At 45.1% G+C, this 27,254-nt stretch overlaps 1 protein-coding gene across 9 annotated transcripts in view; it reads right to left on the bottom strand.

The window, feature by feature from the left end:
• Nucleotides 1-2,783: 2,783 nt before the first annotated feature.
• The window catches only part of LMO1 (LIM domain only 1), a 71,115-nt gene continuing 46,644 nt past the window's right edge, over nucleotides 2,784-27,254 (bottom strand). For all 9 annotated transcript variants that reach the window (XM_075094753.1, XM_075094752.1, XM_075094751.1 and 6 more), the window contains 3 exons: nucleotides 19,955-20,168; nucleotides 8,061-8,186; nucleotides 2,784-3,233 (listed from right to left, as the gene is read on the bottom strand). In XM_075094753.1, coding sequence (XP_074950854.1) covers nucleotides 3,128-3,233; nucleotides 8,061-8,186; nucleotides 19,955-20,160 — 438 coding nt within the window. In that variant the 5' untranslated portion in view covers nucleotides 20,161-20,168 and the 3' untranslated portion in view covers nucleotides 2,784-3,127. The remainder of the gene's footprint in view (nucleotides 3,234-8,060; nucleotides 8,187-19,954; nucleotides 20,169-27,254) is intronic.

Raw genomic sequence — 27,254 nt, forward strand, 5'->3', positions numbered from 1 at the left:
GCCTGCATTTCACAACAAGGGCAAGTGCAGGGAGGCAACAAGATGCCTGGAGTGCCATTGCATGCGCGTCATGGCCCAGGTGTAACTAACCGCCCCCCCCCACCCCAGACAGAAGGGTGTTTTGACAAAGTGTGAGCAGGTCCAAGCTGCCGTAGCAGTAGTGATGGAGGGCTCCAGAGCAGCCCACGTCAGGGACCACTGAGCAAACTGAAGAGATGTTGGCGTCCAAGCAGTACGCTGATGGACCTTGTATTCAGTGTGCATGACTGGAAGGGAAGTTGTGCCTTCACAGTGCCAGCCGGTACGGGCTCAGCCTCCCCCAGCTCTCCTGGTGCTGCAGCTGGGGCGTGCAGGGCTCGGTTCCTGCCTTGCCCTAGAGGCAGGGGTGTTCTCCATGGCGATTCACTCTCTCATAATGCACCACCCTGACGTTTACCCACCCAGGAAAATGATGTTGGTCTGGTAATGTCCCCTGTGACCACTGGAGCGCTGTGTGCTCCCTGCTCCCACGTTGCTAACCAGGTTTCATCCTTCACTCCAGGCTTCCTCTACACCACATCTCCGTGCTGCCAGTACCATACAGATGGCAGCCACTGAGACCAGACCTTACTGTTGCCGTTTCAACTTACCGGTTATTTGGTAACATTTATCAGCCCACAACCCATTTTTGGGGGGCCGTCTTCTGCTGGGTTTGCTGACTCAGCCTGTTGCACTGCCACATATCAAAAAAACCCACACCAAACCACCCCATCCCCAGATGCATCCAGACGTGCCCAGCTAATTCGCCTCCCCTGCAGAGCCAGTGTGGGGCTCGTGTATGCGGCAAGACTTGGCTCACACCAACCAAGTGCCATTCAAGTGCCATCTTTATCCATCCAACAGTAGAGTGGGATTTCCTGCACAAGCGACCGTCTCCTCCAGCATGCTCCTGCTCCTGGGTGGCATTTCTGTAGCTTTGCCAGCAGTGTATGAGAGCTCTGGCAGCTGCAGAGCCATTAGCTGGCATTAGCCAAGCAGCTCTGAAAAGTTATACTTTCTTCTGAAGCAAGGAGACCGCCTAAGCCAAGGAAAAAAATGCTGTCTCGAAGGTTTAAGTACCACACTGAAGTATTTTTCTGGTGTTTAAACCGGTGCCAAAACTTGCCCTAAGCATCTGAACTAAATCTGATTAAACCCCCCCCCCCCAGCTTGTTTGGTGAGGGGTTTTGTTTTGGTTTTACTGCTCTCATCCTCATTATGGGACAACACCAACACACTGCCATCGTGTGTTGAACTACAGCAGACCCCACGGGCAGGTGGGTACCTGTCACTCTGGAGCACAGGCAGAGGCAGCGACTCTCTGGCAGCCCATTTCAAAGCAAGGAAACAAAATGTTTGGGCAACAAGCTGCTCCTTCAGTAGCCCCAGTGTGGCTGCCTGCAATAGCCTCTACAAAAAAAGCATCAACTCTACAGTTTCTCAAAATACAACTCCCCTCTCCCCAACCCCAAAAAGCAGTAAAATGGAACAGCAATTATAACACCACAGGTGGCTATAGGTGGCTTTTTAATTGCTATTCCATTTGGATGGAAATAAAAGGGGATGGGGCCACACATTTTATAATAGGGCTCCCAACCCAAAACGTCTGTTTGTGAAGAAAAATCACTCAATCAGTCCATGTGTCTGAGGCAGCTTCAGATGACAGGCAATATTTTGAAGCATACTAAGTGTTTGGTAGTGTTTTGCTTCTGTTTAGCCATTATTCAACATAGAGGTACATAAAAGCATTTAATGCAATAGGCAGAGCAGTACCAAGCTGCACTGCATGTGGCATTTGCAATTCAGAGACTGCACATGCGATCCAGGACCAGTAACTGATTAAGTCACATCAGAAAAAAAAGTACTTGGTGTCTATTTATTAGAGGAAAGTGGGGTAAATCTAAGAAAGAGCAAGAAGACAAAATAAATAGAATTGCAGCCATCCTTTACAGCTACTGGTGCACTGCATTAAAGTGACACTCACCATACAAAGAAATATGTTTTGTACAGTCCAGTGGGTTACACATGAATTGCATAACCTTGAAAATCATTGCACAAAGCATTGCAGCGGGAACACAGTTCAGAGCTTTTCTATGAGAAATGCTTCAAATCCGATCTCTTTCGTTATGTGGGAGGTCAAAGCACCTAGCACAGAGTAAGCAAAAAGGGCTGCAGAAAGGGCTGCTGCGTCAGCGCCCGGTCACGTTCGAACCCTGACATCACCTCAGACCTGGAAAAGCAGTGCCCCACAGGAAAACCTCATTGCCTATCAAAGCCTTGAAATTAATATTCTGATCAATGCCTGAGCACCTCTTGGTAGGGCTGAAGGGAGCCTGTTCCTCGCAGCCCCGACACGAGACACCATATCAGCCGGTCAGCAAGCACGCCTGGGCAGAGAAACGCTCTGTCTAAACTCGTAGATGAAAGCAAGGCGACTCTCAGCAGCAACTCAGCATTGCACGGCAGCCTTGGTGAGACCTGGCCAGTGGCACCGACAGTTCCCAGCCCTCACCCACCCGCAGCTCATTCCCTCCCATTGTACAGCACAGCAGGTTTTTGGACACAAGTCTTTGGACACACGGTTCAAGTGGAGAGGTCTAACTCTGCAGCAGCATTTCTTCCCCCCAGTTGTGTGCGTGAAGTCCTGCCTCTGCTTTTATTCATGCAGTTTCCAGGGATCTCTCTATATATTTCTAGTAGCCTGCTCAACATCAAGCACAGGAAATACAGGCTTTCACCGCATGGGGAACAAACCACAGCTAAGATGACCAGGAAACATTCATAATTTTTAATTCACACCAGTAATAAAATTGCATTACATTTTTCATAAAATAAATGTTCCAGTTTATATACAGAAAACAGACTGTACAGAGCCCTCCCCCAGACCCCAAAAACTCACAAACATACAGGCAATGCAGTGCTCAGCTAAGCAGGCACAACTGTACATCTAAAATTGTAACTGCTTTGTGTTGGGGGGGAAAAGTACTACAATGTATATAGTCCTCTCTGGACCAAGAATTAAAAAAATATTGCAGGCAAGCTGACAGGCGCCCTCGCTGCTTGCGCGGCCAGGCGCCCATCCCACAGTGCTTCAGCGAAGCAGGGTTTGTTATTGAACCTGGGACTCGAAGCTTCCATTCAGCTGCCCTTCCTCATAGTCCATCTGACATAAGATCATGTTGTTCTTCAGAAAAAATTTGTCTCCCACGCAGAATCTGGAAGATTAAAAGAATTAATGGGTGTAAGTATGAACAGAGGTTAGAACAGGGGGAGTCTGAGGCAGTCTGGGTCTGAAGGCATCTCCAGGGAGCAGAATGTGATTTCCATCACTCTGCCAGTGGTGTGGGAACCCGGGAAGCCCGCATGCTTTGCACCCCGCTCCCCCTCCCCACGCACGCCCTGGGGTCTTGCCATCCCTTTTCCAGGCACGGTGGTGCTCAGCTCCCAGGCCATAGTCGTAAGCAGCAGCTCGGGGAGCCGGTCCTGGTCTCTGCCAGGTCCCATGCTAGCGGCCACAGGAGGCCGGGAGCAGTTAAGGGGTTTGGCCCTGCAGACAAGTGGTGTCAGCTCTGCAGCCAGGAAATCAAACGAGCAATATTACACAGAGACTATTTGAAGTTTTTGCTGGTATCCACATTTCCACAGTTCCCTCGGGTGAGGCAGTATTTACACTAATTTCCAGGCAAGGACTGGCTATTAAGTCTTTCCTCACCCCCTTGTGTACAGTGTGGAACAATAAATAGAAATTTCCTGGTGGCTGGACTCCTAACCTTTATCTTCATTGAGTGAAGGGCACTGCTCTCTATATACCATGTAAATTGTTCTGTTTGTATTGAAGTTGACAGAGAGGCTTGTGATATTTAACAATTTTATTTGACCATTAAGGTCAAAAAAGTTCCACATACAAGATCTGAGAGGTGTGACTTGACAGCCAATAGCTTTTTTGCCCTGCCTGCTTGCTCAAGAATCGGAAGCTAATCTTTACTTCTCAAGATAACAAATAATGCTCTTTGCACCCAGTTCAGGGGCTGGGTTTTGTCCATCACACCAACAGGGCCATGACAGCAGAGTGCATGGCTGCACCTCCCTGCCTCAAGTGCCGAGTCCTAAATCAGCCCCAGGTCCCTAAAGCAGAGTCACCCAGCCCCTGTGCCGAAAGGCAGCTCTGAAGCCACAGGAAAGGGTAGGTACCATCCTCTGGCAAGGCCAAATATTTACTGGGCTTTGAAGGAAGATTAGTGGCAATGATCCCGTGCTCAGGAGACTTAGCAGACCTCAAACACCCATTTCCTCTGCTGCCAGGCAGAGCTTTGGCAGGGACATTGCCTACTCCTTGTCTAAAATGTTTTCTAGATTTGTAACCCGGGCAGCTTCAGGCGGAGCATCTCCATAAAGCCTAATATTTTGTGCTACAGGAACAGGAGTCACCATTTTAGAGTTCCTTTATAGGTCTGACATGGGCACAAGTTTTCTCCAACTGACGCGTGCAAATAAACTATTTGCCAAGTTGGTACAGAGAGAACTGGGCTTTGATTCTCAATTTACATGATTTCACTGGAGACCTTCCATCATCTTCCCTCTGCAGCTTGTCTGTTAGTAGTTCGGACATTCACCCATATATTACATTAAAAAGCTAAAAATTAATCTTGATTTAAACTAATAGCTTTTATGCTAACAGCTGTACTGCACACACTCTCCTGAAAACCACCTTGCCCACCAGTAGGTTTACTCACAATAAATAACACACATAGCTCCTTGCTTTCTGCTGCTCATTCCTACCTTAACTACAGTATCTCTCTCTCAGAAGAGAAATGCAAAAATTACTCTTGCCAACAGCATTGCCAACAGCTGTCTCTTGCCAAATCTGGTTTGGGTCTAGAGGAGCCAAAGGAGGAGTTAGGGAACTTGGGAGCTGGGGGGGAGATGTGTGTATGAGCACATGGGAACTAAAATGCACAGCAGGGGTACCGTGACACCCTGTGAAGTTTTGGGAGAGGGCTTTGATTCACTGCAAAGGTGACTCTTTCCATCTACCTGCCAGTCCTGCAAACCCAGCAGTAAACTGGGATCTCTTCAGCTGATGCATCACAACTAGAGACAGAGGATTTAACAGGGCAACTTCAGATGCAGTTTCACGTGCCCCAACCCACAGCTCACTCTTCAGGGTGAGACGTGGGACTGCACTGGCAGCCCCCATGCTCGGAACAGGTCTGTCGCAGAGCCTGTCTGGCTGACAGCATTCCAGCCAGCAGCAGTGAGAAACAGGCACTGAATCTGCCCTGCCATTTCTACAGAATGATTTTCTTCTGAGCAAAACCACATTTTAGATAATGGCAACACAAGCAGCTGGATTTCCTGCAACCCTTGTAGTACTGACCTATCAGCCAGTTACAGCGGTGACCAACATTTAGTCAGTATTGTGAAAAGCAATGTTGACCTTATAACAGTTTAAAGCATGGTAGGCTGAGTAGCATTGAGGACTTGCTGCAAACCTGATGTTTTGGAGAATGAAGCGAATGAAAATACTGCACACTCGGTAAAAATATTAAAGATTTTGCTCTGATGGATTTAACACTCTACGCAGCCAGAGGCTAGCTATAGAAGGGCACGTAAACTGGAAGAGAACTAGAGAAAGGTATTCATAATCCAATCTTTTCATAGCTGAAGAATGAGATGGAGTTTCCAATTCAGAACTAGTTTTGACATCCACCTCTGCAATTTTGACTTCAGGGTTACTTGAACTCACTGTTCTCAGTTCAGCTTCCAATGTTGTCTGTTACAGGAGCACTGCCATTCAGCCCTTTCGGGCCAAAATCTCTAGAGGATAACTCACAAAGGTTTGTAGCCTTCTGATATCAGCCAAAACCAACAATCTACACATACCTCTACACTGTCTAACTCAGCCCATCTTTCAGAAAAACTCAGTTCCTCCCAAACTGGGCAAATCCCTCATGCATCAAAGCGTGATTCTGCCAGAACAGGGGGATTACCTGCGCTTTCCTGCCAGGCAGTGAGAGTGCATGCACGTTATTTTAAGGGCAGACTAAGACTGTACTTTGCACGGAGTGCACTAACAGTGTTAGCAATCACAGAGGGAAGAGAGGGAGAAAAGTGCTGTGAAGCCTTTGTAATAAAGGATGAAATTTAAAAGAAAGTCCTGAAAATGAAAACTAGGCAGTACTAGGCTTTTCCATGAGAGAAACTAGGGTAAAGTAGGGGTTTGATGACAAATGCTCATCCTACAGACTCCAACGCCAACCCAGCACTCCTGCCTGTGCAGCCCAGAGCCATGACTTGCCTCTGCCAGAAGGGACATTTGAGATACTCTAGCCCCAGTATCAGCACGGAGTTTGGAAGCACCCCTCTCCTGCCCGGCCTTCATCGGCAGGCTGAAGGAAGCTGAGCCTGAGGGCTGAGCCTGGCAGCATTCCACAACACTTGGAGTCTGGAGACAACCCCCCTGAACAACCAGCAATTTCAGCTGTGTGAAGGGAGACCATCTCAGGGAGGGACCATATTAGCTCTGCAAACAGTCACAGGCTGCTGATGGGGATTCACGGCTTTTGCAGAGCATGTTCGAGAGTGGCAAAACAAGACTGGGCAACTGAAAGATATAGCGTGCCTTTGGGAAAGAAGCCCAAGGCCAGGAGCCACTAGATGTCACTGCCGCCTTGGCGCTGCCACTGCGCCTGTGGATGCCGCCAATATTAATAGGAGAGTTTTCTACCTCGAACAAACACTGCCCCTGCCTTCAATAACGTGACTGAATAAAGCCACCTGAGCTACTGCTCACCCGATTCTTCTTTTCCATGCTCTGGCACCACCCAGCTGCAAGCCCATTCATCCCCATGAACTGAACTACTGTCAGTGGGCACGGACGGAGAATCTGGCTCCAGTTTGCACGGTCTCCTAAGTTTAGAGGAAAAGGTGGCAGGGGTTTGCATCCACACACACACTGAGTATGGTTACTTCATTAGAGATCCCACTGTGAATTTTATTTTAGGGCAAGAGAGTGATGAATTTTTAAGTCAGGCTTTTAACTTGACCTTTACAGAATTAGGTTCTACATCCTCCCACGAGTTTTGTCATCTTTCTCCTACCACTGTCTCTCTCACACCTTCACACAAGCTGAAGTCTTGTCCCCTAGTTTCATCTTTAGGAAACACAACCGCATGTCCAGAACACGCACCTCAGCACAGCCCTCATGCCCTGGGCAGTCACTATAGCCTCACTAAAGCAGTAAAAACAACAAGCACTTTCAGGGCTATCTTTGACAAGGACGGATGGATGCATCAAAAGGTGACCCTGTATCATGTCGGGCTCTGTGGGCTTCCATTCTGCCTACGATCACCAACAAACAGGGCCCCGGAAAGATTTTTTCACAGCCGTCCCAAATGCGGCTAGCTGCAGGTAGCCCAAGGGAAAACTTTGTGCATGACCCTTTATTATACTCCTTGATGAGCATTTTTCACTGGGTAAAACCCAGCAAAGTACACAAGTCCCACTCAAAATTACACCACCAAGATCCCTATTAATTACACAACAACTAAAGGGATTTCTTTCTAGTGTTAGAAAGGGCTTATCTAGAGTATTTTTCTCCTTCCTGTCCCTTCTCTTTCGCCTTCTTTTTTGTTGTCCCCAGTTTTGAGCCTGTCAGAAACCTGATTTAAGCAAAATAACATCAGTTTGCCAGAGAAGGTCCAGTCTCCATCGTCTGTGTTCTGCAAAGAGGGTAGATCCTGAAAGGACGCTGAAGCAGTTTGTTTTATTCAGCAGCAGCTGTGCTGTGTATAACCATGCCCAGATCTGCAGGCTGTGTGCCCCCCCTCAGCCCCCCCAACTCCCACCAGCTACAAGGGGATTTGCACTAAAGGGGTTACAGGTACTTACGTGCATCACCCAGGTCAGCCTAATAAACCAGCCCAAGTCACACCAGCAGGCTGTGAGCCCCAGATAGGTAGCATGGATCAAACATTTCCCCTATTTTGCAGGCAAAGGTATAAATTAGTTTGTGTTTGTGTGTATAACAACTGTGTCCTCACCGCTGGTTGCAGAGCTGACAGGCAAAGCAGTCCAAATGGTAAACATTATCTCTGGCCCTCATCACCATCTCAAAGGCAGGGATCAGTTTACTGCAGGCAGCACAATTCCCGGTGGTACCAAAGAGCCTGCCAAAGAAGCACAATCATTAGAAGCCATTTTAATTAAATGGTGGAAGGACTAATTAAGTGTAATTAGCAGTATCAAATACTGTATTGCACCAATAAATAGAAGTTGCAGTCTCCATTTCGCTGACCAACCAGTGTGCGGGAACTTGGGATAAAACTGCCTGGTGAGCAGGCTCCGACTGTCGAGATGAAACTCCATTTGGTTTGCGAGCCTAGGGCTAATTTGCTGTCTAATGGAGAAAAGCATTAAACACTTAGAGCACTATTTTGGGGCTCACAAAATTTCAGTCAAAAACTATCTCCTTCTCTGCAGTGGTGGGGTAGGTGCTCAAAGCTGCCCGTCCTCCTCTGCATGTGCTTGCCCTGTCTGCGCTTGGCCACAACCTAATGGAGGGACAGGCTGGCAGCCTCTCGCAGCAAGACACAGAAGACCTGCAAACTTTGCCAATCCTGGCAGGCAACGCTATAATATAGCTCAGGAAGAACCCCACTTACCTGCTGTTTAAAACGAAAAAGCACATTTTTCTCTTGTGATGAGTACAACAGCATTTTGCAAGGCATCTCAGAGAGCAAGCCCTCCTCCCTGGCTGTGCCCCTCTCCTCCGGCCTCCAGGTCCCTCCCGGGAGCCAGCTAAGCCCTTCCACCGCGGCCGAACAGCATGCTCAGCCATTCCACTTCAGCTCCCCGGTCCTCGAGGACAGCCCTTCAGCACTGGAAGCTTTGCCATTTTCATCTTGGCTTTCACTATCTGTCTCCCCAGATGTCTGCTGCTGTTACAGCTCCTGCCGGGGGACCCAAACAAGACTGCAGAATCCCTCCCCCAGCCCACTTCTCCAAGATGTCCCTGCAGACCCCTGCGCGTGCCAGGGGCAGCATGCCACCGCGGTGATGATAAAGCCTCACGAACCAGCGGGGCATGAATCAACAGGCCGACAAAACCAAATTTCAGCCGAGACCGTGGTCAATATATATGTGGTTAGTTACTTTGCTTAGGAGACGATAAAAATCATATTCTTGGAGCGATGAGCCTCAAGACGTACGTTTCCTGCTGACCATTAGCTCTGCGTGTGCAACGCGTCGCTGCCTGCAGACAGATTTGGGCTCATGGTTTGTTTCAAGCCATTGGTTCTGGCTGATTCCACAACAGGCAGACGAGAAGCATCAGGAAAATCTATAACCAATTTCTAAACCTGCAATTTGCCAAGCTAATCAATACTAATTATTACTGGCCAGTAATTGTGAATTAAAACACCCAGCAATGTTACAGAAACCTCCACGCAACTCTCTGACCCTCACACAGCGCCGTGCTAACAAAGTCAGCTTGCTCTTCAGCTATAAAAAAGGGCTACCCTTATTTTTCATTAGAAGTGGTATCCGTGGCCTTTCATTACGCCTGGCTGGAAAACCCCAAGACTTCCCATGAAGAAACAGCACTACATTTTCCCTGAAAGTAAAACAATACAAACCAAACAGAAACACTTGTGCTATAGTGGGGCAAGACAGAAAACTTGCAATGGGAGTACCAAAATTTCTTCCCCTAAGATCCATCATATCAGGGCTGAAAGGCAGAGTAAAACCCCAGCTATGTAGTTTGCACTCGCAAACTCAGACCATGTATTCGGTAACGGGGCAGCCCCTTTCCCTCTGCAAGCTGACTCCAGCTTGCTCCTGCTCCCGCACGCAGGCAGGCAGGCAGGGGAGGCAGCTGAGCGTGGTGTTTGGCTGCCTAACGCCAGCAGACAGGACTGAAAAAGTGTGGCACCGAAAAGCGTTCAGGTCTCCACCCTGAAACACCCTGGCTCTCATTCAGCCCCCGCTCGCAAAGCAAGCCATTAATACAGACATCCCTCCCTCCCCCAACATAGCTGTCCCCTTCTATGGTACCTCACTTGGACTCAGCAAAACCTGACAGCTTTTGCCGGGGTTTTGCCATTTTCCATAAAACCAGGCATCTGCTTTTAGAGTACCCAAGTCACAGCAAACTCAAAAAAAAGAGTCCAATACGTGTTAGGCAGTGAAACTGGGAGGTTAATCCTAGATTTGCTCTGTGCCCAGCACTGCTACATGCACAAGTATAAAATATCCATTATTCATTAGCATCACAGTTGTGTGGAGCTCAATCTAGATTAAACAAAATAAAGGGGCCCCAGACAGCACCATTTGCATTGTTAAGCAGGCGCTTTTCTTCAGCCTTCAAATAGGAGACTTTTCTAAATGGAAATGATGGGGAAATTTGGACAGATGTTCACTTAACTATTTAAACAGTTAGCTTAAGAAACATGAAAAATGTATTTGGCATCGTATTCACCTGTCTCCTTTCAGCGGTTTTGGGGGTAAACCAATTGTTAAACAGCTTTGACTGTTTGCATAAGATCTGAAGCTTATGTTCTGTCCAGCTGAAATCGTGTTGCCTTCTAATGTCTACATGAACGTAGCATCCAGCTAGTCAGCATGCTAATCTTTTTCTCTTCTATCAAGTGTCGCAGTCCTCCATACCCTCCCTTTCCCAACAGATGAACATTTCACACTTATTCTAGCACTTCCTAATTTTAATCTGCTTTTCAGAGAGTGATTTAGAGCCCTGTATATTCACCGTGCTTCTAAAAATACGCTGTAACTTGTAGCTCAGTGAACATGATTTTTTGGTTTTTTTAAATCTGCTGGAAGAAAAAGCAAAATGAACACAGACTTTGGCCTTTTTTGTTTGGTTATAAAAACCTGCCACCTCTGATACCTACTTACCCAGAAGCTACTTGAGCTGAAACTGTCTAGATGGGGAGCTTAACATTATTGGAGGAGGGGAGGAAAACAAGGAGCAGGAAGAAGATCTTCGACCACAAGCCCCATCTGTGGTTAAATTTAAAATAACCCCACATGAACAAACTGATCTGCATTTTGTCCCCCAGACACCTTCATAACAGATGCAATACTCTCTCACACATTCACGCACACAAAGTTGAAGCACATTGTGGGGTTGGGGGGGGGAAATCTATCAGAAGATGCTCAGCACCTATTTACCAGCTTGGAGCTATTGGCATAAAAGAAGCTGGAAATACAGAAAGGTTTCCGAATGGAGTTGTTTTGCTGCTTCTAAAAAACCCCATTTTTTCTTCATCTCCCTTTGAAGTTAAAAGGCAACAATTCTAAGTACAGATTTATCCCCCCTTATGTAACAGGAAGACCTAGCCAGCTTGTAAATAAGCATAGACTATGCAGATTTCAAATTTAGCACAATTAAACTTTTACCCTGTGGTAGTAATTACGTTTAATGGCTCTTAGCCTGAACTTAACCATGTCTATTGTTGTCAGCCAGTCTAAAAGCAGGAGTTTGTCCAAGGACAATTTTCTGTAGTTTATAGGCACACTAAAAACCCCGCTACGCGCTGTTCTCATTGGCCATTGATGTCAGTGTGTATAGTAAAAATTAAAGCTAATTGGCATACAGGAGCAGCAGTGAATGCAAATGAATTAATGGGAAAAGAAGGGACTGCTCTTGGAAGCAGTAGGCAACTGGTGAAGGATGCTTTTTATGTAGTCTTCTCTGGCCTGAAGAGTAGTCTTCTGCATGATGAACCAGACCTCACCAGCTCCATGAATACACCTGAAGTAAAGTCAACTGCCCCAAAACTGCAGGGTGCTAAGAGAACGGTAAAGGATCCTTACTGTAGGGAAAACAGGAAGAAACGTCTCATATGAACATATTAAGTTTAGCACCTTTTAACAGATTTTTCCTCCTCCGACCAAAACGTGCACGGTGGCTAAACTGAGAACCTGATTGCCTGTTTCTGTCACCACTAGAAACAATCTGTTTTAGTCATTGCCTACAAGGAGAGAGTCCCCATTTCTTCTCATCTCTCTAGGCTGGTGTCTGACTAGCTAGCAGCTTGCAATCAAGAAAAAGGGAGAAAATCTTCTCTCCACAGAAAGAGTGAAAATTTTGGAGCTGTTGACTTCACAGGAGACAAAAAAGAAGAGGAACCAGGACAGGCAAATGTAAATAATGAGTGGTACAGAAAGGATAGGCTGGGAGTGTCTATCGGATTTTTTTTAAACACTACAAGAACAAGACAAGTTCAAAATTCAATGGCTCGGTTGAGACTGACAATTCCCCAAAACAAGAGGCTTTGTCAACACTGAAAGATAAGAATTATGAGTTGAAAAAGGACTAAACACTTACCTACAGATAAATATCTACATTTGTAGATATTGTGTACAGCTATATAATTCTCTATATATTTGTATATCCAGGTTATCTGGATAAGTTTTTGAAGAGCTACCGAACCCCACGCTCATGCTTTTAGGAGACATGGTAGTATTAGGTTGACGGTTGGACTTGATGACTCTGGAGGACTTTTCCAACCTTAATGATTCTATGATTCTATATGCTCTCCAGCTAGTAGGTGAAATAGGTTTTCCCATACACCTTCCCTATATGCCTGCTGCCATTTATTTCCTAGCTCCATCAGGACCTGCTGTAGAACAAGACTAACCTTATGTACCTGAAACTCATCATTGTGAAAAGAAAAGGTTTTGCCCCTACCATTTGAAACAAACCAACAACTAGTCTTCCAGTGAGCATGGTTCTTAACAGCTTGCAATAAGTATTTTTCCCATCTGCAGATATTAGAAATATGCGGAGCTACAGCTCTGATTTGACCAAAGCACTGAATATGCCAATAATTGCAAGGAAAGCCTGAACATCACTTAAAAGCAAGCAACTTCAGACTTGAGGTTCCCAACTTCCCTGTAATCAGCCTTTGCGTAATATTCAGAGAAAGCCTTAGCAATAGGCATTTCGGCATGGTAAACACATATTAGCTGGTGCACCCTCCTTTCCAGGACACCATTGTCAGTGCTGAAGTTGGAATTCACATCAGCTGAAGGAAAGAAATTGCATTTTGATACTCATCAAGTTGGTTAAGCTGTCCTCTCATGAATCCCTCAGGTTCCATCCCAAAGAATTTACATCTGGCATGCCAAAGGGTCTGACATTCATGGATAGCGTAACAGGAGGAGCTGAACCAGTGAGGTACAAAAAAGCCCTCTGGTCGGGTGATCGCACTAGTTCAGAGATTATTAGGCATAAACTTCAAGGTTGCTGAAGGGCATCTGCTTTCAGTTGAAGAATGCATCTAAATGTTCACTTATTTTTACTCCTTTGGTCTCTCCCTCCATATTTTCAATAAATATTTATGGTGGGGTTGGAACCCTTAGCAGGTAGAAGTCCAAGTCCTCCTCCTCTGCCCCAGCCTTCCTTACGGTATAACTGAAGCTGCCAACCTTAAAATCCATCTTGGTTGTCTCTGGCACTCAACACACATGCAACAATGTCCTCTTAGGAGAGTTTAAAAACAGCAGTCAGAAAACTGCAAGGTTGAAAGTGCTAGAGGCATGCCAGTATACCAGAGCCTGGAAGAATTACTTGCCACGCGCTTTCCTCCTGACTGGCAGGTGTGGAGAAGGGGAAAGAAAAAAAAAAAAAAGGGGGATGGGGGAAGCAAACAAACCAAGCATTGATTGTTTTTCCTGAAAAGCATGAGCTGTGAGAAACCCCTGGACCAGATACTATGGACAAAAAAAAAATAATCTGTGCTTTAACATCACAAAGCACAGCGACGTTGTCAAGACACATTGTATTTTGAGCCTAATTAATCCACCTTAATCCGTATAGATACCAAGCGTAGAAGGGAGGGTATGCTACATAGCAAGCAAGAGGTTCCCTGTTGCGATGCAGGAACAGCACTTCAATTTTGCAACATTTTTAGGCTCTGAGCAGGTATAATTTGTTCAGCCAGACTGCATTTATACCTCTCCTCCCCACGCTCGATGTGGCCCTTGAAAAGGAGGCAGGGCACACTCTCGGTGCATGCACGTACGCTACGCTCTGCTGGTAGAAAAAATACTAAAGACTCTCCTTGCTGCTTCAAAGGTGTTGGAGCTTCTGCAGGCTGAAGCCACATTCAGAGTATTAGTGATGTCTTGATGTCTCTGGTAGATTAACTTAAATTCTGCTAGTTGTGGCATGCACTTCTCAGTTCCTGAAGACTTGTGCTGACATGTCCAACTGTGGCTTAATTGTTTGGCTTAGGGCCTTCATTACCGACCTGGGGAAGCCCACCAGGAGGAGGGTATTTGCCTGCATTCTCCTGTGCCAGAGAGCAGGGCACCCGTGTTTGTGCAAGATGGCTTTTCATCTCTCACAACAAAATTAAACACTGCACATTTGCCAGATACAGAACACTTCGTCTAAAGGGGTCCCAAAGCAGTTCACCAACAGAGTGAACCCACTGCGGCATTCAGAGCAAAGCAAAAACCAGTATCCAATGGTTGGAAACCCCAGTACCGGGCAGCTGACTCGTTTGGACTAGGAGCTGCCCAGGGGGGACGCTGAGCCTCTGTGATACAGACAGTGCTGAGGTGCACCAGTGCCAGGGGATGGCAGTCCTGCCAGGACACCTCTATCCCCCAGACGGAATGTGTAGGGCTGCTCCGCCTGCCAGAGGCACCAATGCCACGCTCAGGTCGCAGCACCGATGCCGTGACTGAGGTTGCGGCAGCAATCAAAACATGTGGGAAGTTGGGTGGAAAGAATTTCCATGAAATCAACTGAGAACAGCATCAGGGCTTCCTGAAACGCCCTTTTCTCTTACTGATTTGCCATCATTTTTTAATGCAGGTTTTGAGCTTTCTTTGGAGTCTAATTAAGGCCCTAATCAGTTTAAATGATGAAAAACTTTCCCAACACCAGTATATCAAACACGCAGGAGCAACAGTTCTGCTCCTGTCAAAGCGAGCCTGACTTGCCTTTGCTCATGTGAGGGCACCCCGCTGAGTAAAAAGGAAAAATCACGTTCTTCATCAGCACTTCACAGTGAAATTTAAGTTGTCAGTTCCTCCTGGGAAATCCTGATGCAAGACCCAAACCGTCCCTGTGAACTGAAGCTTGGTGAATGTTTAATTACACCTAGGAACAAACACACATTGCTGCATGGAGGCTGCAAGGAGCCATCTGAGCTGCATGCTAAGCTTCTCTGTCCCAGAAGCAGTTTCTTCAATAGCATTTGCTTATCAAAAATAATTAGAGGTAGGAATGCTGGAACTGTGATTATGAAACAAATGGTAAATCTATTTGCTCAGACAAAATGTATCGAAAGACACATCTAGACACAGCTGGAGACTGAGGTGATACTGCAAGGATAACAACTCGAGATCCAATTTCATCTTTCATGATTAAAAAATGAGCAAGAAAGTGTTTTATGAAATGTGAAGGTTAACAAATGTTCCTTCAGAAGCAATGACGACAGTTTATCTTTTGAAACAAATGATCAGGCTATGGTCTGCTCACAGCTCCTGGAATACAGTTGAAAGATTTCTCCTAAAAACGCACAGAGGACCAGTGCATGCGGCCGGCAGCCCACCATGCTGCCAGCATCTCGGACAAAGCCTACACCAAAGCAACACCGATGCAGCAGGGTGGGAGCCAGTCGCGCTCCTGCCCCAGCGCTCTGCCCCATGCCGATGGCAAGAGCCCAGAAACTCGTCCCCGTCCCCGATCCCTGCAGCAGCCACAGCTGCTCCAGTATGGCAGAGCCACTCTTTGCCGACAACTGCGGCGTGGGAGCTCTTGGCCCGACAACACCTAGCTGCAGGAGGGGTGGCGCACGCAGGGGCCCAGACCTGCAAACTGCTGAATTTTTAAGCTGCCCAAAATATTCCGGGAGTCCTTTATAGGTAAGCACCTATACATTGCTGCCTCCAAAGTGATGAGGCAAGTGGGAGCCTGATGCTGGGTGGTAATGGCTGGGTCCTTGCATCCCTGGGAAGGAACAAGCCTGCTGCATGCTCGTAGATGGAGACTGTGTAAGGGGAGGGGAAAGCACGTCTCACCCGGTAAGAAAGCACATATTCCCAAACTACACACTCAGCTCACAGGCAAATTCAAAGAAACGTTGGTCTATAAAGAGATTATGAAACACCAATTTTTTTTTCTCCTGGTCATTACACAGCAATATTCCTTTTGGACTTCAGATATAAAAGAGATATATATATATTTATGGGTGCAAAATCAGTCTAGCTTTTAATTTTTCACATGATGGTTGACCTACTAAATATCAGTGCAATATTCACCCTGTTCTTATTCAAAGGCATATAGAGAAAGTGTCCAACAATAAATTCCCTTGACTGTCTTCCAGATAAAGTACTCCCTTTTTGGTGAGAGTACAGTATGAAGTATAAAAACTTATTTTTAGGAATGAATTCTGCTGAAGCGTGACTAGTAGTACAAATACCATGAGTTGTTGAACAAGGGAAAAAAGACATGGATAGAAGCTCTAGAACTATTAAAGGGAAGGAATTATATAATGATGGGAATGGGTAATTCTCCAGGAAGAAAAATTCAAATTACCAGGAGTGAACTGACAGTAGAGAAGATGGTGATGGCAACTGTAGTTCTTTCTATTAATAGAATTAATAGTTAAAACTGAGAAAGAAATATTATGTGTAGAAGGCAATCAAGTATGTTTTAAAGTAAAAAAAAAAATGCTTTAACTTCTATAAAATACAAGACTCTCTAGCAATGCCCTTATTCCTATCCTAGGACCCTGAAATTGTTCCTTAGCATCAGGAGAAAAGAACCCAAGAGTGCGGCAGAACCCCCCCAATAATAGTATAAATCTAAATTTACTTACTAGCAAGAATAAAACATCACAGCTGTAAAGCTGGCTAAATTTCCTGGGATATGACAATTACATTGTTCTTCCCAATAAAAACAAGTAAGAAATATTTCTAGTGGTCAAAGCCACTGTAACAGACTAAATTCAGATAGGGGAAAAATATTTAAGCGTAGGAAGTAGTAATCCCCCGCCCCAAAATTAGCTAGTAGCATAATGTATGTATACATAGCCATCATCCGAGGAGGCCAAGACTAGCCAAAGACCTAGAGCAGAGTGTGCAGCCAGTTGAAGTGTCGGTACCCTGCTGCAATACGGGCAGATGCCCCCCATTTTCACTCACAATATCTACAATTTCTTTAGCATGGAGAATGACTGGCCCTGTTTTGCTGGGCCACATAAGCCTTCTCTCCACAACTTAACCATGCTGCACAAATAGCAACAGACTCCCCCCTTGGTGGACCGGGGATTATTCTAACCCAACAAATGGAGGCAGAGGGACTATGAGACCCCTTTCAGGTACAGAAAAAGTTTGCTTCAGAGAAGACCACGCTTAACAGCTGCTGTGACAGAAGTTTCATGGACATGGTCAAACACTAGCCGCAGTGGTTGCCGTCCACAGTTCACGTCATGAACTGCTCTCTCTTCTTGAAGGCAGGATGTGGGCTGTTTCCTGGGATCTGCGGCTCCTGGCTTCTTTCCCATCTCTAGCACAGACCTCTGGTGTGCCCCAGAAAGTCGCGCCATCTGGGGGCCAGTGAGAAGATCACAGATTAAGCTTTTCTACCTCAAAGAAGCATTCTCAGGATAAACCAAGGAAAGAAAAAAATGCTCTACAACTGCGGTGATCAAAAGGTTCTTCTAAGTTAAACAGCATCGATATAGCTCTCCTTCGGCACTTTAACGTGTCTGATTTGATGCCGCATGTTATTTTTGTTATGAAACTAGAACAAACCAAAATCAATACAGTGCTCATTAAATGGACACTACATGGGGTAGCTGTAGGTCTCAAAAAGCAAATGTAAATGGGAATCGCTGCCCAGCTAAGTATTTCCAGTAGGGTTCTGCAATGTGTAGAATAACACTGAATATCTATCTTTCAGGTCAGATTAAAACCAAACAAAACAAAAACCCCAAACCTACACCCCCCCTCCCCCCCCCAGTGTTTAGCAAGCACACAAATGACAAAGTCTAGAGAACTGATAAATAATGAAGAGGAGGATGACGGATGTAGAGACCTGGCCTGCAAGCTGGGTGCAAACAAGGTATGAGTTTTAATACAACCAAGTATAAAAAACACTCCAGAAACTAATGCAACCTATGCTTTCTGGAAGGAAGACTATTCTGGAAGAAGCTCTCCTGAAAGGTTTTGGGGGTCCTTGTGATTAGCAGCTAGCATGACCCAACTGTGCTACTATGATGAAAAGAAATTATGCAATCCTTGACAAGGGAAGATCAAGAGCTGTTATAGTCTTCACTGACACATCAGAATTACGTCCACAACACAGAAGGAGTACAGCTGCACTGAAGGAATGTCAGTGAAGAATGAAAATGCTAATCTGGGTTTAGAAATCTGTGTGTTAGAGAACCTTCTGGAGCTCAGTTTCTTCAGATCAGCAGAGACAGGGTTAAGGCTACTTCCAGAGCAAGTGACTTGTGGCATTAGTAAATACTTAGAATTAAGACAAGGTACAAAAATTATTTCACAATAGTGTAGACAGTTAACTCTTTCCTCATCGCACCCTTTCCACCTTTCCAATGGCTGCTTACCCTGTCTTTCCCCCTTCAGATGTGTTCCACCCTTACCCAAGCTCCTCCTCACGTTTTGGGGACACATGCCATCTAACCTGGTATGGACCTGCGACTGCTGCCCAAGTGCCAGAATTTCAGCTGAGACCTTTCATGTATGCCCTGGAGAGTTTCAGCTCAAGCAGAAACAAAAATCCTTATGGGGGGCAGGGTGCTCTTGCATACTGCCTGGCTGAAAGGCAAGGTGGCAGCTCCCATATGGCAGCTAATAGGCATTTCTTCTATTGGCTCAGTGCTTAAGCTCTCATCTTTAGAAGGAGAAACTTGTTTGTCCAAGTTTACTAAGAAAATATTTACTAAAGATTTTCAAGAATATGTTTTACATTGAAACACGTGACACATCTGATCATTGAGACTAATTTAGCCAGCCTCTGGACACCACAAGGTTAGACGGCATTTTACCTCCCTATTTTAAAATGGCATGTTGTTTTTGCTTTGCTTCAGATGTGTTTGCTGGTTGCATAGGAAATGCTAATAAAGGAAGTGCTTTAGGAAAAAAAAAAGAGAACACACACATTAGCCATTAGCTGGGGATCAAGTACACTCTTCCAAAGGAAAAACAAAGCAAAACTTGGAGTGTTTTCCAGTGTGACCCTCATAACAGTATTTGCATTAGGCTTGCTGTCTTATTAAAATTACTTTGTGTTTATATAAAGTATTTTGCACAAAAACCCCATACACCAGGCAAAAAAATCCCATGTGTTGTTACGTATTGCAAACACACACTGACAGGGTAGTTCTAACTCAGAGTTAGGGATGCTCTCTGCAGAGTTACTCATGAAGAAAAATTTTTTGAAGTTGATCTGTAATTCTGGAGTGTTTTGCTCTGTTTACTTAGGAAAGAGACAAGAGCCCCTCGGGAGGAACCTTACTCAGTATAAGCACTAGAAGTCTATCTAAAAGCTATCACTGAAAAAGAAAAGGTAACGGTTTGGTCAGATCTTAGTCAATGTGCAGGAGTATAACATCAAATATGCAAGAAAAATTACCAGTCTTCTAATTTTCTCAGCAAGCACTGTTTGTTCTTGCTGCCTCATAATAATAAAGAGTTAAGTCATGCCCTCCTCCTTCTACCTTGACTTAAAAATATGATGCCACCTCCCTGACTACAAAATACATTAAGTGCAAATAAAAATCCATGCTTAAACAGAGGAGGAAACTCCAACCTCCTCTGGGCAGGGCTGACCGTCCACAAATACATGTTTTCATAGTAGAGGTTTAGAAAGCCAAACAGCTGGCAGCACACTGAGAGGCTTTGGGAAGAGCCCACAGTATGTTCCTCTATTTACCTCAGGTAATCTCTGCGGCAAAGAATGAGATTTGCTTTTGTGTAAAGAGTTGATCCAACCTCTCCAAGACGACAGTCACAGCAGGCACACTTTAGACAGTCTTCATGCCAATACTTATCCAGAGCCTTCAGCAGGTACCGGTCCTTGATCTTCCGGTTGCAGCCAGCACAGCCCTTCTGCTTCCCTTTTGGTTGTACAGATAGCATCGGCACACCTGCAACACAAACAAAGCGTTTAGTTTAAAAGGTATCAGGCAGCTTGAGTAGATTTCCTGCGTTTGGGGTAGCACTGTGAGCTATAGGTAGATCTGTGAGAAAATACTGCTGTGGGTTACAAGGAATTCACAGAAATTAAGTGCATGAAGCTGATGGTCAAAGGAACTTAAACTTCATTTGCTGTCACAGGGTAAGTAGGAGTGTGACACTTGCAGGAACGCAGCCCTTTTTTCCTGACACAAAGCACCAGACTTTTTTTCAATTAACAACTTGCAGTAGAATAAACTGGCTGCCACGTCAACATTTCCTTTTTCCCCTCATTACCAGTACCCCTGGGTTGTTAATTACCTGCCACAGGCAAATACGAAGACTAGAAGGGCCACCACTGTACGCACCCCCAGTCCAACATCTTGGCTGGATGAAGCTTGATGGGGAAAGGAGAGGAGTGAGTATAAAAAGATGTAGCACGCCACTGTTTTTCCTCTTTTGTGAGCCCCACCGGTCACGGAGGCCTCAGTGAAAGCTAGAGCAGCCCAGGGGCTGCTCTAAAATAAATGTTATTCAAAAGCTCGCAAGGACTGCTGAGAATAACCCAACCACTGCCCCTCTAGACTAGTGAAGCCATGCTCCTTGAGCAAAGCAGAGCTTTCCTTCTCCTCTTGTACTGCTGGAGAAAGTAATAAAAAACCAGGAGTTTTTTCCTCCCTGGAAACCCCTGCTGGGACTGCAAAGCAAGCATGAGCTAGCTGGGAATGAGGTGGAGACAGGACACTCGAGGCACTAGACTGGTGGAGATGACTGTGGCCACCTTCCTCACGCTGCTGTCTCCAGCTTTTTCCTCTCCTCCAAGCATTAGTGCCTCCCATGGTGAGCATGGACATGGGTGTGAGACCTGCCGCCCTTCTCAGTTTAAGAAGGAGGCAGGGGACGATTTTATGGAATCAACAGGCAAGGTGGAAAAATAAACAAGGATTGTACTGTGGGGGAAGAAGGGAACAGGAAATGTTGAAAGAAGAAATGAACTCACTGGGACACCAGAATCCCATTTTCTCTAGAGCCTTGATTTTGCGTTATTACTGATTTTTGTTTTTACTAGTGTCAGTCGCTAAAAAATGGAAATGCTGGGCCTGTAACAAGAATGCTGTGGGCTTAACCAACGCAGAGAAGACAACTGGGGAAACTCTGGCTAGAGTAGTGGGTGTTGCTGGTTATATACTCTTACACAAAGTTAAGCCACCATTTCTATAGGAAGCGTTGGATGTCCCAGAAAGTAGCAGCTTCATAATGGAATTATTAACAGTCCCTTAACCGGAGAGGACCTCGACAGTGCTGCTGTAGTAAGTGACGTTTGCTGCTTTCCTTAAAAGCCAGGGTGACCTGACGGTGGCTAGCGCTCAGCACATGTAAAACCCACCACTCCTACAGTAATAATTGCTTTGTCAGAGCTGCAAGCAGACGACAATAGCACTTAAGACACCTCTACACAAACAGGGAGGTATTGATCCATTTGTTATCAAAGTAGTCTCAGCAGCATGGAGACAGGTCAAGTAACATTCAAAAACCCTCAAGGCTTAAAGAGCCCTCCTGCTCTTTGCTGCGGCACACTTGAAATCTGCTCACAAGTCGATACAAGCAAACTTTTCATGCCAGTGACAAATATGAAATAATTAAGTGAAAACTTAAATCCACGTTTGCCTGCCACATACGCAACCTGTAATGCTCCTGAGAGAAATGGTACGTACACAGCCAGAGAGAAATAACTGCATGTTTGGAAAGAGAGGGAAGTGTCAGAAGTGCAATACACTGTGGGTGCTGGAGGTCAAACTGCAGAAGTCTTGTGTTCCTGGTGAGAGTTTCTTGTAAGAATGACAGAAGTGGCCCCTAGGTTCTGAACACAGCACTTTTTTTTTTTCCTTTATGCAGAGTACATTTCAGGAGCAAAGAGAAGCTTCACTTTTTGAGTAATTTCTTTTTCAGAAAACTTAAAGCCTTCATACCATGCTCTCTCCGACTTCATGCAAGGCAAACAGCACATTGTGAGAAGAGTTTGCCTTATTTGGAGGCAGAGGAGGGCACATACATGAATTTGCATTTGCAAACTGTGTAAGATCAGTACCAGTGATGAAAGAAAGTAGTTCGCACCTATGAAAACTAAAACCTAGATGTGCAAATTGTATTTTAAGATAGGAGCCCTGGACACCAGTGAGTCATTACCCACCCCCCAAACAGGCTCTCTAAATGTGAGCTGTGTACCCTTAGCGGCAGAAGAGGATTTCTTACGAAGTGGGGGGGTGCCATCATACAATTCTTTTGCAAGGTTCATCTAGGTAACTCGAGGATTCTGCATCTGGGGGTGCTGCAGATTTCAGAATGCAGATTCTAGATCACCAGAGCCCCTTAAACCCCCTCACAAGAGAACTGCTGCATGGGTGGGGTTTGAGGTCATCTCTGCGATTCAGAAATGCAAGATCTTCAGCCAGACGGGACTTCCCAAGGCCCTTGAGTGCTTTTGAAACCAGTGCCCTTTCAGAGTTACAGCTCTCCTCACCCAGAGCAAGGGGCCACTGAAACAGCAGCAGCGATGAAACTCTGACTAGACCATTAGGTGAGGTTGATTTGACCGGTAAGGGCAGGTTAGCAGGGGTGGAGGGTCTCCTGAGGTGGCAAGTAGGTCTGGACAGCTGTGGGCTGGCTGTAGCGGCGGTTCTTGTTCCATCTGTGGCCCTGGCAGCCCTCACTCACTGCCACCATCTCGGTTCCCTACTACTGCAAGCACACCATTGTCTTAAGAGGCTTCTGCGAATAAGGGGAACACAAGACTTTGATATTCTTCTAATAACTAGCTAAGGAACAGATACATATATGTATTTTTAAACAGTACCTTAAGCGAGGAATAAAGCTATGTATTTGGTCAGTGTTCAGCAGGGGGCTTTCTAATGAAAAAAGGTACCATTTCAGAGATCATATGATGTTCAAAGCTGCTATTCCTACTCAGATAATAACGAGCAAGGTCAGCCTCTGCTGCTCAGGTTCAGTGTTTTGAAATTACATTTTGGTCTGTGAGGCTTCCCTCCGACATCCCAACCAACCGGTCTGCACGGAGCACACACACCACTACAGAAAGTTGCAGCTGCAATTAGCTGGTGAGCTGACACAGCAGGCAAGGCGTGAAACAAAATTTCAAAAACTGCCAAACTTGATCACCAAGGGTTCCTCACATGCTTGCCATGTCATTTCCAAGAAACAAGAGAGCAGCATCTCAGAATCTTAACCCCTTTCATTGTCGGAGGCTTGCAGAGAGAGGACACAGCCAACACCAAAGCCCGCTTTCCTCCTCCTGCCTCACTTCCAGCAAACCCCAAGCAGCCTGGGCTTTGCAGGCAGAAACCACCTGGAGAGCTGATCTTTCTTTTTGGAAATTTCCTCACTGCAAATCTGCAATACTGCTTCATTTTTCTATGTAGATTTTTCCCCAGTACTTACCTAAAAAATGCCAAGATACTTAGTTCAATTTAATCAGGGGCATGTGGTGTCTAACTGGGGCTGTCAAGAACCAAAGGGCTCACCTTCAACAAATTCCACGTGCGCTCTGCGGGCAAGGATTAGAAAATGAGAAGTCATGTTGCAGGCATTGGAAAATTAACAACTGCTCACTCACCCATGAAAATACATGATCACAAAGGGAATACTGACTGATTACAGAATTCTGAAAGTTGCTCTCCTCTCCTGTTGCTAGCCATCCATTGCTATCTTTTCTTAGAAACAGTAGATGAAGCCTGTCTGGTTTTGGCTACCTACGCTCCCTTCTTTGCCCTTTACAACTTAATAGACTTGCTGCTGGTAAATACAAAACAAAACCTGTTCTGAGTGCTCGGAGCTCCAATGCACATTAAAAAATTATAGACACCACCTCTGGACATGCTGAAATTTATGGTTGTGTCTAAAGAGGCTGTTTTTGCAGTGAGTAATCTAAACTTTACCTCTATTCACAGTCGGACAAACTGACTTTAATCAGCCTGTATCTTCTCAGTGGGGGTCATGCTGTAAAATTATTCAGCTGGCTTTATAACACAAGTGTCCACTAAGTACACCTCTAAATTTTTCTAAGCCATTTTACTGATATTTCTATTCACATGGCAATCAGCTGCAGTTCCTTTAAGGGCACTGTTCATAAAGCCTCGTTTCCAAGAGAGCCTGGGAACTTTTTATAAATGGTAGACCTTTTAAATAACAGTTATCTGCAATGGTCCTATGGCGTACGGCTCCACAGTGCTCAGGTCTGCAAGAGAGCTACCGGTCCCCTCTGAAAGCATTGAAGTTCACCACCTAATTTCTTTAATGCAACTCTAAAGGTTAATTGGTCTGAAAGAGTAATGCGGGACTGCTGGCTAATGATATATGCCTCAAGGCTTTGCAGCTTGCCTGTATTTTATACAGTCAAGTCCAGAGCATAGAACACAGGTGATATCACCAGGGCTTTTCAGACCCCCCTCCGACTTCCCACAGCACCCCTCGGGCTTCCCCTCTCCCACCCGAGCCCTCTGCTACACCCACATGTGCTGAGTGAAAGCGGCGGGAGCTGAAGGCAGTTCTCCACCTGCATTTCATGCCTTGTTAGAGGGGGCTCCGAGAAGTGCCGCCACTGCACTCCTCATTACCACTGCAGAGAACTAAAAACAACCCTAATGAGGAGAGTGAGAGCGTACAGTATGGGGTGGGAGGAGGGACGTCCTCCCACACTCCCCAAGGAATCTGGCCAAAATCTTCAATTTGCCGTTTATGACAGCTAATTAGTTATTCTATTCAAAATCTTTGCTTTAAATAAAAGAACTAATTATACACAAAGGTCAGTCCCCCACCTCCTGTGAAGCACACATAATTGGCTTATTTCCCCAACATAGTGTGTGTGTTTTACACAAGGCTTTCAGGCAGATGGCTTTAACTCTTTCCCTCTGCAAGTTTTTGGGGTTTCTTTGGGTTTGTTTTTTTTGTTTGTTTGGCTTTTTTTGTTTTGCTTTGGGTTTTTTGTTGGTTTTGGTTTTTTTTCTTTAAAACCCACTTTCCCACAGATTATCTACTTTTACCATAAAAGCTTGCTCGATGACAAAGCAGATAACTACACGCACACACAAAGTGTATCCACTCCCAGAAAGGTTTGTGACAGCCACTCCAGCGCAGTGCTTCCTATACAGTCGTACAGCACCTTGCACAACAGAGTACTGGAATTACGTATTTATTCTCCACCACAAATTCTTGCTTGTGCAGTGCTTTTCAGATAGTTACCACATTTATGAACAACCCTTCTGCCAAAGACCACAGTTATTACAAGTTTATGGTACACTTCTTTTTTTCTTTTCCTTTTTTTTTTTTTTTAATTTACATAAGTGATTATTATAGGGATGCAGCATTCCAGCGCTAAAAGCAATTCTGGTTTAAAGACTGGAGTTTTGGCAGTTAGGCAGCTAAGCCTAGGTTTCAGAGTTCCACTTGAGGGGAAAAAACGTTTATTTCTAGCATCAACACTCTTTAAATGAGCTGACCTCCTTTTGCCTGCTAACAAAAACCCCAGCATTTGGCTGCAAAAGATGAAAAAGTAACTGAAGAGTAGGAGTAATCTTATTAACTCCTGTCTCATCACAATAAATAAGCTGCAGTCTTATGTCTTTTATCAGGGGATCTGATATCGTTTAAAAGCATTAGAGCCCTGCATCACCCATTTAAGTAAATGCAGACAGTCATTGCCAAAAAGATGCAGTGAATTTCATTCCCTTAAAAAGGAACTCACTTTGTGTTCCCAGTATTGTATTACTCACCTTCTATGAATATTACACCCTGTGAAACAAGTTAAACCATGCACTTCCACTGAACTGAGAGTACGCTGTCTCAGGCATCTTCACCAAGAATTTCATTTGAAGAATTATGGACAGCAAGGTGAAACTCATCATGTCATTTGTATATCCAATTAAAACATTACATTTGGAACACCGAGTACCTGCAACTAAATGCTTATGAACAAGCCATAGACCATTCATCAAAATTATTCAATGAGTAACCACAATCTTTTTTTGTTTCCAGTTTCATGCTGCAATATACAGCACGTGATTTTTACAGTGGCTTTAGCAATTCATTTGTGGTATTCTTTCTTCTGAATCATTACTGAACGTATTTCCCATGCATGGCAAAAAAGTAGTTGGAGAGGGCAGTTAATAGGGGAAACAACATTTTGATCAGTGCTTCTATTTTATCTGTGCTATAGTCCTCCTCCCAGTACCACAGCAATTGTTTTGGCCCTACAGTTCAGAACAAGCTTTAGAGAAACATAATTTAGACTCTAGTGTTCCCTGGCAGTTTCAGCTGCCTAAATGTGACCCAAAGCTTCATGAGTGGCTTAACTTCCCCTCCAGTCTCCCATATAGAGATCCTGTTTTCAAACCATTTGCTCAGATACACCCAGGTACCCAAAATAATCAATCACGGTCTTTGAATCTGTACCAAGGTAGGTCCTGATTCAGGACACAAGGTTTAGGTTTAGAATCTAAATTTTCATTTTCCCCAAAAGTTTTGAGTCTTCCAGTACCTGATTTAAGGCTCTCTCTATTACAGAGTTCCTCCGTCCAGACGACAACCTGTAGCTATAAAGGAACACATGGCAGCAGGACAGAATGCAAAACATAATAATTGATGCTGCAAAACAGTTTCTATAAATCATTCCAGTAAGCAACATTTTCCCTGTGCTCATAAAATATGCTTGTTTGAGCTTTAATTTTTCATAATTGGCATATGTCCAAAGCTTATTCTTAGCACATGTAGTGTTTCAGTAAAATCCATTTTTACTGTTGGAAGCCCTGGGAACAGTAGAGAGACATGCAGATTTCTTCCACCTTCAACCTATCCTGAGAACATTCTGATCAAGTTTTCTCAATTAATCACAATTTAGTGGCCTACAGTCTGGCAAAGGTCCTGATCTTTGGTGGCCAGTTCCCTCCTTCAGTGTCTGCAGTAGAAAAAAGTCTGGCAATGGAGAGACTACCCTCAAGCCACCTTTCCAGCAGTATAACACCACCACAGATGAGAAAATGATTATA

This window comes from Phalacrocorax aristotelis, chromosome 5 (genome assembly GCF_949628215.1).
Source record: "Phalacrocorax aristotelis chromosome 5, bGulAri2.1, whole genome shotgun sequence".
In the NCBI taxonomy this organism is placed as follows: Eukaryota; Metazoa; Chordata; class Aves; order Suliformes; family Phalacrocoracidae; genus Phalacrocorax; species Phalacrocorax aristotelis.